Source organism: Panulirus ornatus, chromosome 37 (genome assembly GCF_036320965.1).
Source record: "Panulirus ornatus isolate Po-2019 chromosome 37, ASM3632096v1, whole genome shotgun sequence".
NCBI classification, from domain to species: Eukaryota; Metazoa; Arthropoda; class Malacostraca; order Decapoda; family Palinuridae; genus Panulirus; species Panulirus ornatus.
In genome coordinates, this window is record NC_092260.1 from 22,391,449 (window position 1) to 22,404,761 (window position 13,313).

General features: G+C 39.9%; 1 protein-coding gene across 2 annotated transcripts in view; it reads left to right on the plus strand.

Moving 5' to 3' along the window:
- The window catches only part of BNIP3 (BCL2 interacting protein 3), a 67,951-nt gene extending 54,894 nt beyond the window's left edge, over positions 1-13,057 (plus strand). For both annotated transcript variants that reach the window (XM_071683951.1, XM_071683952.1), the window contains exons 3-7: positions 5,658-5,841; positions 7,791-7,884; positions 8,930-9,015; positions 9,603-9,755; positions 10,585-13,057. In XM_071683951.1, coding sequence (XP_071540052.1) covers positions 5,658-5,841; positions 7,791-7,884; positions 8,930-9,015; positions 9,603-9,755; positions 10,585-10,642 — 575 coding nt within the window. In that variant the 3' untranslated portion in view covers positions 10,643-13,057. The remainder of the gene's footprint in view (positions 1-5,657; positions 5,842-7,790; positions 7,885-8,929; positions 9,016-9,602; positions 9,756-10,584) is intronic.
- Positions 13,058-13,313: the final 256 nt, after the last annotated feature.

A 13,313-nucleotide genomic window follows, 5' to 3' on the forward strand; every position in this document is an offset into this window, starting at 1 on the left:
GGTGTGTGGGCATTGGGGAGTAGTTGAGGATTGGGAGGCTCGTTGTCTTCATCAAATGTTATCATGTCAATCCGGAAGGAAGGTGCCAGAGTCTATACAGGCTTGCCAGGGCTACTATACCTTGTGTGGGTCTTTGGTTAATATATGCCACTATCAGGCCTAGTGTTCGTTGTTCGTGGCACTGGAATTTGCGGGTTTTCGGATGCGTTAACCAGTTTCCCCTTATGGGTCTGTCGCTGGGTATTATTCTCCCTAGTGCCTCTCATATGAAATTGCTTTACTTACCAAACCTTTTGAAATTCGTTTCTAGCTCTTACCCAACACCCCCATCAGACTTTGGGTAACAAGGATGGTAATTGTACTTGGGAAGGCAGAGGAGGAGTTAGGGGGGTATGGATGCGGGTAGAGGAGAGTGAAGATGGTGTGTGGAGCCACACTAAGGAGTGAGCATCCTGGTGTCTAAACCAAGTTAAGCACAGTACATGTGGTAACAGGACATGGCAGGAGGACTGAAATATGTTGAGATCAAGAGTAGAGGTGACGGGAAGGTGTAGACGGTAGGTTGATAAGGAAGGCAAATAATGGTAGATGGAAGTTAAAGTAAATGTTTGTGAACTTAGAGATATAATTGAGATGTAAAAAGTAATATGTTATGGGATGTTCGAAATAGACAGACAAGGGAAACACCCTTTGGAGCTTCAGTATACGGGGAAAAAAAGGCTTAAGATGTAATAGAGGAAAATAAGATAAGTGTTTTTTTATAAAGTAATTTTTAACCGTGATGTCTGTTGTTGCTCGGAGGATAAAGTCTGGAAGTAATCTAAACCAGGCCGGGCCTAGGCAAGTAGTGGTGGACCAATTGGCACAATTTTTCTGCTTCCTCTTTCCACCGTCATGACTGATGTTAGTATTCTTCCGCCTCATGTACAATAAATCGTCCAGTGTGTTGCGATGACGATAGAGGAAGATTCAAGTAAGGGCATTTGGTCTTGTGGTCCCCTTCTTAGTCCTGAGCGCCAATCGCTTGTGGTGGCGGAAACTGTAGAGACTCAAGTCAACCCCTTTGAGCACTGTGGAATGAGCCTTGGATATGATAATGTTGCCTTCAGCCTAACCTTAAGATGTCAAGTCAGTGATCGCGCCATCATACCCAGGGGTCGTGCCGTTTTACTCAAGGGTCGTACCCTCCTCGTGTTTAAAGGAAAATATCCTCGTGCTCCGGGAATTAGATATTTACGTATGACATTGCCATGTCGGGCCGGAACTTCACAGTGGGGTCGCGTCGCTGCCCAATAGCATTATAGAGAGCTTACGTAATGCTATTAAACCTGACGTGAGCGTCGATAGACTTGGAATCCAAGCCCTGGGTGTTATGGTTTTGGGGGCCGGCACCAGCGGCATAATCGACCAATGTGCAGGTATAGAGAGGTGTGATTAGGTTGGCTGGAGGTGGATGCCAGTGGCAACATGTGGGGGTTATTGACCTCTGCGACGCCCAGGACCCCCCCCCCCCTCCTCCCTCGCCGCCCCTTCCCCCTGGAGTATGGGAGGTGGGAATAACCTCCCCCGGGAAGGAAGCTCCATTTCCCAAAGGCTTGGTTGTAATTCTCGTCACGTTTTACGCCTCGTTCTAATCGTTTTTTTTTTTTTTTTTCTAGTTGTTTCAAGACTTCCTTTTTTCTCGGTTGCATCACCACATTTTGTCATTATCTATCATCTCATCCACCACCACTCTTGCCGCTGTTATTACAAACAATTTTTCTTATAGTTTATTCCAGTCTTGTATTTTTTCCCTCAACTCTGACGCAATGATCATTGTTTTTACGTCATTATCATCACCTGTAGCTGTCGCCACCATTTTCGTCATTTATCACCTTTTATTACCAGCACTGCAAGTATCGCGACCAACATTAGGGTATTTAACATTACGACCGTAAGGTATTTGACATGATCTTTAAGGTCAAATGACGGGCTATCATACGCAAGGGCTCTCTGTCTTGGGATCACGTCGTTGTCAGATAGCTAAAACACGGAAGCGAAGGTCACAGGTCAGCTGTTCTTAACGTGTGGGAGAGGAGCATGGGTGTAGGGGATGAGAGGGGCTTGTGTTTCAGCTGTCAAACTGCATCACCGCTCCGAGTTTGGATAATTTTGGTAGTCATAGTGTTTAACTTTTACTCGGGAGTGGTGGATATTATCGTTATATATTTTACTTGTAGTGGTGTTTATCGTGTCTCCAGTGTTGATAGTGGGAGGTGGGACGTTCAGTGATGATAGCGTAATTCACCGTACGAGAATTTAAGTGAAAATGATAATCAGTTTTCCTGGAAATGTCCGGTAGCGCGTCGCTCGTATGATGTTTGTGTCGCTCGTTTGAACAGAGATGTTTGTGTGTCTTTTTACTGTTATCTGGTTCAGTCTAGTTTTCAGTTCTCACGTTCCTTCACCACCATTTTCTTCAGCGGGTGTATATCCGACGCGCCGTTTTATTTGTGGTTAAACGAAAATAGAATATGAAGATACCAAGCCGGAACACATCTGTTGCTTTCCCGCCCGGTTTAACGTGAGAAAGAGTCAGCCTTCGAAGCCATTGAAAGACTCAAGTAGACATTGACCTTGACCTTCAGCCTACTTCATCGGAGTTTCTTTAGGCCTATTTTTTTTCTTTGTTTTTCTGAAGGTTTTAGTGTGAGCACCTGAAGCAAGAGATATCGGCCTGCGTCTTGCTGGCGATATTCTGCGACTAGGGTCAGGGTACAGGTCAGAGGCTGCCAACTGCGTAGGCCAACACAACCTGCGTCATCCCGGCCTGGGCTGGAAAGAAGGGGTGTAGAGGGAGTGGGTGAGTGTGTCGGGCCTGGGGGAAGAAGGGGATAAGAACATAAATGTGTGCTTCTGATCTGTGGGTGGACGTGAGCCTGCATAGTCGAAGTGGAAGCCTAGTAAGGTAAGTGAGACCCAAGTCGTAGATATCGAGGGTAGCTGTGTTGGATGTTTGTAGTTGACTAGTTTCTTGTCGGTCGCAATGGGAATCTTGAATACCCACAAGTTGACGAACCACTCAATACAGCGTACCTAGCAAGAACAAAACTCTATAAAGTTGTAGCTTGGATATGGTGGGTGGAGGGAGGTTAAGGGGGGGGGGGGGGTGTGGCTAGGCTAGGCTGCTGCGATATCGGGCAGCGTTGATGATAGCAGCCACATGTCGCGGCTCACAGTGGCGGCACAGCGGCATCATTGCAAACAGTTACCCTTTGTTGTAGAAGATATTATCGAGTCATATCAGTCTTACTACGCACTATGCACATACATGTACACCGTATGCATTGCACAGATTTCAGAGTTATTAGCCTTTGATGGCGACCATAGATTCCGTTTTGCCATTAAAAGATCCATTGCATTGCATCTTGACAACAATTAAGCGTAATATTCATGAGGTAATTTCTGTAGGTTATCAGACAGAGCAAAGAGTTTTTGGTCTTGGGCATGATGATCTAACTTTTGACCTGACCCTTATTGGTCGGGTTATGCAAAGGTCAAGGGTCCTGCTGTGCGCTTTCAGGAAAGATCATGCGTAGTGGTTGGACTGTTGTACTCAAGAATGCTAAAGTCACTGAGATATTTTGAACTTAGTAGATCCAAAATCATGTAATGCCAAAGTATTTCCTTTTAGAAATTCATTTTTAGATATTAAACCAACCTCGAGTGCTGTTGACCATGTAATAAAAGATGACTTGTAGCCCTTAGTTTTGATTTCCGAATCTCTAATTACGATAAGGGGACTTATTTAGCAGTGCAGTAAGACTGGCGGTATTTTCAGATGTTCACAAAGGTTAGAAAAGTCATGTACAGCATGAGTAGGGGTAGAGTCGTTTTGATAGATGATAGTGTGCATAGAAAGGACGGAGAGGGTTGCCCTCCCTCCCCTTCTCTTTCCTCCCCCTTCTCAATCAATGGAGAATGACGTCACCAGTGCTGAACACTACCTTGGCTGCGGCTTGAGTTTCATTCCACTGTATATCATCCACCAACGACTCAAGTTTATGTAAACAGCCAGCCTTTAAAGACCCGTGCTGGAATTTTGCGCCCAAGCCCTTCTCTCAGCTGTATTAGAGGTCGTTGAAGGCTTTGTTAGTCTCCGATTGTTGGAGTTTCTTGATGTAGGATGGGCGGGACGTTGATGTTTAAGCTTCCCCCTTATCCTTTGTGTTTGTTGACGGTTTAGTTTTCCCGATTGTATGTTGGTCATAGGGCCTTGCTAGACTTCAGAGGACGAGATGGCAAGATTGAATAACGAACAGAACGAGAGAAAAGACGGGAAGTACTTCATCGTTGCCTTAAAACATGATTTAAGTCAGCTAACTGGCCACTCTGTGATAAACATATTTCTCACCACGGCTTACACCAGCCTAAGAACTCTTCAAGCAATGATTGGCTGTAACAGCGAAACACATGATAAAGGAGAGGTGCAGTTGTTGGAAATAGATGAATTTCTTGTTTTATAAGCGTAGGAAGGAGATTTCAGGGTCAATCATGTTGAATATTTTAGCATGGCTTTAACTACATTGGGTTAGGATTGACATTTGTTACTCGACTTTTAAAGTTATATTTTCTAGGACTGGTGAGGATTTGTAAAGGTTTAGTCTCTTTGGACTCATCTCTACAGGATTGGGTTGGACTAACTGCGATAACACCTCTTAGGGTGGCCTTGGTCTTGTAAAGGGGTCTGATCAACTTTTATGGCTGGATGGCCGTCTCTTAACCATGTCATGAAGTTGGTGAATTAGCCCAAAGACCAGTTAAAATGAATAGATTTACAAAATGAGCGTGTGCATTTGTTGATTGTTATCTATTTGTTAGGTATTCTTTTGCTCATATGCATTATTGTTGGTGTATTGTTGTGCATGTATTGCCTGTATGTATGCATGACGCATTGATTTGATATACATACACACCATGTCTTTACCCACACACACAGACACACACACCTTAGCCCAAGTATGCTAGGATGCACACCTTTAACACCAAGGTCACGGCCGGGGTCTTGTTTCACACGTGTGCTCAACAACTTCAGCTCCAGCGGAGGGATGACAATGATAGGTTGTGCAAATGGTACTTGATACTAGACTTTTATGATATGGAGCAATCCACCTGACTTTCACGACGCTCCCTGTACGGATGCACCTTACAGACTATTTTACAAATTTGGTGTCTCCACCAGGTTATGTGCTGCTGCTGGGATCTTAGTTTTACGAATATTAAATGCCAACTGACAGTTTACTGCATTGTGTCATACATTTAAATGGGTTCATTACATGATATTTTTTTGGTCTTAGGAACTTTAGATCCCTTGAATCTTCAGTTGTTAGAGCTTACCATTAGCCCCTTTTCAAGAATGAGCATTAGGTCACTTCATGACGTATTTCATTACACAAGGTCCATGTTTCACATATGTCACTAGAACTTTTGAAGACATTTTGTTTACAAAGATATTTTGTGTTGCTCTTAAAGTACATAGTAAGTTGTGGTGGGACCGTCAGTGATGGCGTTGATTTTTTATGCATTTGTTTTCGTCTGATTTCCTGCCTATACTTATTTTCCTCTTGTATGTTGTATTTTATGTTTTCTTCCATACTAATACTGGCTTTATCCATCAGAGTCATGGGTGGACCTGTCCAACCAGCCAGGAAGTCCAGACCGAGTTACTCCACTGTCTTTTGGGAACGGTGAGGAGTACCTACGGCTTCTGAGGGAGGCCCAGCGAGAGAGTAATCAGTCCTCAGCAAGGGTTTCCCTCGCTTCCTCTCGCCGTGACACTCCCAAAGAGTCCCCACATGACTCGTGAGTTCTGTCCAATACTTGGCCATTTATTCTTCAGATGTTTTATTTAACCCTGTTACTGCTCTGAGCGATGATTGTGGTGCTATATTGCAGTGTTCTATGCTACGACCATGTTTTTGATGTTTCCCATCTCATTTTGAATTCCCAATGAATATATGTTAATATACCACATCATTGTGAGAAGGGCTATTTACTCAGAAATTCTTGTAAATTATTTTAAAGTGAAAATGAGTATATATATATATATATATATATATATATATATATATATATATATATATATATATATATATATATGGTGGTAAGAATAAATGGTGTGGGAGGCAAGTTGTTAGAAGCAGTGAAAAGTTTTTATCGAGGATGTAAGGCATGTGTACGTGTAGGAAGAAAGTGATTGGTTCTCAGTGAATGTAGGTTTGCGGCAGGGGTGTGTGATGTCTCCATGTGTGTTTAATTTGTTTATGGATGTGGTTGTTAGGGAGGTAAATGCAAGAGTTTTGGAAAGAGGGGCAAGTATGAAGTCTGTTGGGGATGAGAGAGCTTGGGAAGTGAGTCAGTTGTTGTTCTCTGATGATACAGCGCTGGTGGCTGATTCATGTGAGAAACTGCAGAAGCTGGTGACTGAGTTTGGTAAAGTGTGTGAAGGAAGAAAGTTAAGAGTAAATGTGAATTAGAGCAAGGTTATTAGGTACAGTAGGGTTGAGGGTCAAGTCAATTGGGAGGTAAGTTTGAATGGAGAAAAACTGGAGGAAGTAAAGTGTTTTAGATATCTGGGAGTGGATCTGGCAGCGGATGGAACCATGGAAGTGGAAGTGGATCATAGGGTGGGGGAGGGGGCGAAAATCCTGGGAGCCTTGAAGAATGTGTGGAAGTCGAGAACATTATCTCAGACAGCAGAAATGGGTATGTTTGAGGGAATGGTGGTTCCAACAATGTTGTATGGTTGCGAGGCGTGGGCTATGGATAGAGTTGTGCGCAGGAGGATGGATGTGCTGGAAATGAGATGTTTGAGGACAATGTGTGGTGTGAGGTGGTTTGATCGAGTAAGTAACGTAAGGGTAAGAGAGATGTGTGGAAATAAAAAGAGCGTGGTTGAGAGAGCAGAAGAGGGTGTTTTGAAATGGTTTGGGCACATGGAGAGAATGAGTGAGGAAAGATTGACCAAGAGGATATATGTGTCTGAGGTGGAGGGAACGAGGAGAAGTGGGAGACCAAATTGGAGGTGGAAAGATGGAGTGAAAAAGATTTTGTGTCATCGGGGCCTGAACATGCAGGAGGGTGAAAGGAGGGCAAGGAATAGAGTGAATTGGATCGATGTGGTATACCGAGGTTGACATGCTGTCAGTGGATTGAATCAGGGCATGTGAAGCGTCTGGGGTAAACCATGGAAAGCTGTGTTGGTATGTATATTTGCGTGTGTGGACGTATGTATATACATGTGTATCTGGGTGGGTTGGGCCATTTCTTTCGTCTGTTTCCTTGCGCTACCTCGCAAACGCGGGAGACAGCGACAAAGCAAAAAAAATATATATATATATATATATATATATATATATATATTTTTTTTTTTTTTTTGCTGTCGCATGTATATATATATATATATATATATATATATATATATATATATATATGAAAATGGTTATTTTTTCATTTATTCATGCAAATATTGTTCTAAGTAGTATATTTTATAAACTGCATTAATAGGAATGAACTTTTACATTGGTTATGTCCCTAGCCATAGTGCTGTAAGATGACAGATACAGCCAGACTACAAAAAAAGTTCAGGTTAACAGATCAGACTACAAAGAATTTTATATGAAAACATGGTATTCATTTATAAGTTGTTTACAATATACATGTTTTAATCCTGGTATTTCTCAGCTTATCAGTTGCAAATACTCATAATGGGGAGATTTTTATGTACTTTTTTTATGCCATACTTTTTTCAGGCCGAAGTCCCCACCAAACAGCCCCAACACTGAGATGGCTACAGACCCAGAGGAGGCCGTTTTAAAAGGCGTTTATATTAATTACTATAATAAGGTTTGTAGATACAGTCTCTATATTGTATAGAGCTATTGTTGTTACTGTAGCTATATTTGGAGAGCTTTAATTTTTTCATTTGTTTAGATTTTCCGCTAGAACATAGTTCTTCTAAGACTGAGGCTGGTAGTTCAGGTAATATACCTCCTTGGTATATTATCATTACTACCTGCCTTGATGTTGGATTGGTAGTACCCAAATGCTTTCAATTCCCTCAGGATGAAATCACCAGATTTGAGTGCATCCGCCCAACATTCTACATGAATTTGAGACTTGCATATGGTCCTTGAGATAATGGGGGTGATTTCAGTAGTTTTAGTGTATGAAAATGTTAATTAAGATGCTTACAAAATCATGACACAAAATATTGTTTATTTTTATTATTGTATTTAACCTAGGGCATCTTTTATAGGGCCTTTGCAGTACTGAGGCTGCACTATTATAAGAAGCAGGGAAATGAATGTACTTCTTTGGAGAGAGAATTTCCTTAACAAAACTGTAACCTTTTTCATCAAGTGATGATGATACAGTCTCGTTAAAGGCAACTTTTTCACTCAGTGTAACCATGAGCAAGTGGAGTCCAGTAACACAAAGCATTTTTAGAGATGGAATGTTTTGTTCACATGTAAACCTACATCTTGTTAACAGGTGATAAGATGTTCTGAATGGTGAGAATGAATAGATAATGTTCTGAATGGTGAAAATGAGTAGATATGAAATATAAAGACAACATATGGTACATTTTATTTTATTATTTTATTATTTTTATAGTTCTCTTCAGAAGTAACTTACATAGCTCAAGTGAAAATGTTAAAGTAATCACAAGATAGATACATGAATATCATTCACAGACCTGTCTATCTATATCTCTGATGCCCTTTCCCCTCCGGGAACTTCCATCAAAGGGATGGCCATAGTAATAGAAGAGTCTTCACTAATCTCTGTGCTAGCATGCCTCCCACAGTCTTGGTCTTTATGTGGGTGCCACTCCATATAGCTGATGATGCAAGCCTAGAATGTATTAAAGAAAAATTTTATATTGCAGGAGGGAGATTTCATCAGGGTTGAGAAGAACACAGAGACAGATTGGATATGGGACTGGAGTAGTCGGCCAGATCAGACTCCACCCAAGTTAGTATTTACCTGAAATTCTTTTTTATTCTGCTAATAGGTTCCCTTCAAATTATTGTTAATTTCCCTTTTTTGTTTGTCGTATTCATACATGTGTGTCTAGTACGTCATACCTGGTCCACAGCGTAGGTTGTTTTTTATAGTTTTTTGGTCAAGAAAGTAAAATAATACAGGAACCCAGGGTTTGAATTCCTTGTCTTTCATCAGTCTATGTAATGGTACCTGATAGTAGTTTACCACCTCAGTGATGAAGAGACATATGTTTGTATTGAACTCTACATTGTCTCACTATGAACTGCACATTGATTGCACATCAGTGACATTATACAACAATTTCCATACAGTAACAGAAGTAATTCAAGTGGAGCATTATTCATTTAATTTTTGGTCTGAAATGTGTAACTACTGGAAAGGCATGGGGTCATTAGGTACAGTTCAGTTGTGTACATTGATCCCCTTGAAAACACAAATGATGAAGCTGAGCAATTGCTTAGATACATGTAACATGAAAGTTTGTAGAGTGGCAAATCACTATATTTGCTTTATTGATTGTCTGTTTTGTTTTATTTGGTTCGTTACATTTTTAGGGAGTGGCGATTTAGTCATCCACGGAAGGGTGTGAGTCGTGGTGCCAGCATCCGCCGAGTGATGGTTGGCAACTCTTCACTCTTTTCTCGGGATGTCCTGTACACCCTCCTCATCACTAATGTTTTATCTCTCCTCATTGGCACCGGCATTGGGTAAGTTGAAAACCACAGGGAATATATTATTAAACACTCAGTAGTATAGTGTTATTTGAATGCCTTTGTGGGAACACTGACTTTGTGGAAATTGCTTTTGAAACTGTCATGAGTTTTGCCCGTGGGCTCAAATTCCTCAAGTACTCTTTGAAATTTTATCCAGAAAATTTTTGGAACCTATTTTAAACCTTGACATAAATCTCAAAGCTGCTTTTACTGTCTTATTCAATTTATCATGATTTATGAATTGGACAACATAGAGCTTCCATAATCACCCACTTTTTATCTTTTTCCAAACTCCTATCTGTACTGCCCATTCCAAAACTCTATCATTTTCATTTGGTTGTTCTTTTATATCTCTCACATTCCTTTCAACTATAACACTCCACTTATATTTTAGAGGGATGCAGGCATCCCTTTTATGTCCCAGGCCCTCTATTAAAATGTTTTTGGAATTAAGTTTGCAGAACTAGAGTTTCTAGTCTCAGGCACACATCCTGGCACAGGGCAGGACATTCCAGGTCCTTGGGTCAGTCCTGATACCCAGCAATCTTTACACAAAAGTAAAAACAATAAGTAGTCTTTAAGATAGCTTTGCATAAGGAGTTCTTAATGGGCATATTAGCTTAAAGGGATGATGTTCCAGTTTGAGAACACTTTATTTTGATGTGAAAGTACAGTCATGCATGATTTCATTAACCCTATCTCCAAACATTATGCATCAAAAAAAAGAAGTGCTATCTTTTTGTATCCCAGGATATATCAGTCATGGAACCTAACATTACCGCCAGTGCTTAGTAGTTCTACTAATCTGAGCATTCTTTTCTAGGATCTGGTTGTCGAAACGCTCAGGCAGCGAAGTTGTGACTACTTTATCCATCAACTAATTCCTGTTGGTATCCACCAACAACTCGTCTCGTCGGATGCTCTGTGGGAACCATTGGAATTTGTTCATTCAACATTACTTAACACACTCTGGGAGGCTTTGAATATTATTTAGTATATGCAATTATGAAGTTTAATATTTTTTTTCTTTTTTTTCGTAATGTGTTGAGTTATAAAGGCTCATAATTTTGAATAACTTTTTTCTTGAAATTGCAGTTAACCTCTGTTCAGATGACTGAACATTACTCTGGTTGACCCAGAATGACCCGGCCTGGTTAGGCGAGCATACTCATAAATTTAGAAACTCAGTGTCTGGTAGTGGCAGGTAAATACATAATATACACATTAATAAGACTGATTGTTTTATGAGTTTTCAATCAAATTTTATAATGTGATTCGTATTTCCTTTCACAAAGACACATCAGTGATCCTGAGAGGTATAAAAGCATATTGATTCCAGTGTTTGTGTTTTATAGGAACGATAAAGGAACAGTTATGGTTAAGTTGAGCGTCATTCAACTTTACAAGGAATTTTTCCTTACTAGAACTTTGTCTGTCTTTCATTGTTAACTATCTCCAGCTGTCCAAAATAGTTTGTATGCATAAACTTTTTTTATACATACCATTGCTGTGATCTCTAATGAGATCAGTATATGTAGTGTGTGGAAACAACACATCAGCAAAAACTGTACAAAAAGATTTGGTAAGGCTGGACAGTTATCTAGTCACATGATGACAGTAAGTGAGGAAAATCTGCTCCAGTGGCTGCACAGTTGTACTAATAGCTTTTCTTAAAATTTTTGTGTTGAGGCTTGTATTCACAAGATAGTGTGGTCAAGCATCCCATGCCATTAATTACTAGTTCATGTACGTAAAGTAAAGGAATCCCATTCATAATACTTTGGGATATTTTAGATATTCCACTCTTTTTCCAATGTTTTTCAAATAGGTGAATATTTATAGAATTTTCCTATGTTTGCTACAAATGTCAAGAAATTGAGTAACATCAAGGCCTGCTTTTGGTATATGGTTGGTTATGATGAATTTGAAGTGCATGTTATGACTTGGAATGCCTCCAGGATACATTATTTAAATTTTCCATTGTTTTATGCTTGAAACACTGTAACCTTCCAATGTACTGCTGATATCTCAGTCCAGAATATAACTTAGGCTGAAGCAAACTTCTGTATTTATTGCATTGGCTTGTCAAAGGTCATGTGGAGAGGTAGAGCTTGACATCACATTAATAATTGGTCATTATTCACGTAGTCTGGCCAAACTCACACCATGTTCTTGATATATCTGCCTGAGAGCCACAGACTTTGCTCCTTGGTTGTCCATATCATAATGGATGTACTGTGGTTGTAAGATGATACAATTCTTTGGATATGTTAAATAATCTTTTGTAGTGTTTAAAAACACATTATGGACAGTATGAAAAGTAATCTCAGTTTCAACACATTTTTCGTGGTAAACACTAAATGGTTCACCAAGAAGTCTTGGCTCTTAGTCACATGTGAGGAAGGCTGGCATGTGAAACCTGTGACATCAGTACCATGTGACACCCACTTGGTAGAAGCAGAAGCATCTTCAGGTTTTCTGTGACAGTTTTTGTTATACTGTATTTTATAAGGTAATAGGAAGCTATAATAGCTTCTTTATCAATTCTCTTAATTCTTTCTATATATAGGAAATACAAGAGCATTTAGATGAATCTGTTATGGTCTGGGCTACATGTCAGACCCACAAATGATAGTGCGACTTCATCCAGTTTAGGACATCATGATTATTTGTAGATTATAAATTGCCTGCTGGATTTGCATTTTCTTACCTGATTGTCATTCAGGTGATGATGTGGCTATCTGATTCAGCATCCATTCCCAAGACACTGGATTGTATGCCACTCAGTTGTGTAAAAGATATCAGTAAGCTGTATGGTATAGATCTAACTGTAGAAAGGAATAAAACTTAAAGGACACTTCCAGACTCTCTCTAATTGGATGTGCACATGATTGAAATAGGTCCTGCTGGCACTCTCTTTGAAAGTTGTTTGTCAAAAGTGTTTTGTTAAAATTTTCTGTGATACAAGCATTACTGAAAAAATCTTAAAAAAAATTCTTATGTAGTATTACACAATGTTCTCCATGTAATTGTCTGTACAAGTGAGTGTTACACACACTATTTAGTACCATCTTCTTTTATGTTGCAGAGTCCAAAGGCAGCACTTCCTATTGGACTGTCTTGAATTTTCCTACTGTCTGAATTTTGCATTTTTATTAAGATGGAGTGAATTGCTGATACAGTACATAAAGGAGGCGAGCCTTTATTCATGACTCAAATGCATATTTGGATAGACAACATCCAGCTTTCTAGTTTTGTAATGCTGTCAGGAAAAGGCCAAATAAACTAAAGTAATATGTCTGTAGTATTAATTACCTTCATTTTAATAAAGAATCGACTTGACACTGGTGAATGGATGTCTCAGTGCGGGTTTTTGGGAACACATATGCTGGATACAATATGCATCAAAATCTTTTAAAAAGTCACAAAATCCATTTTGGGTCCTTTGGTGTCCATTTTTGATTCTATAGTTGTGTTGTATGGTGTTCAGTGCACACCAGCATTTTATATGCATTATCTGGCCCCTCCAAAAATGACGTTAGTTCAGTTTGA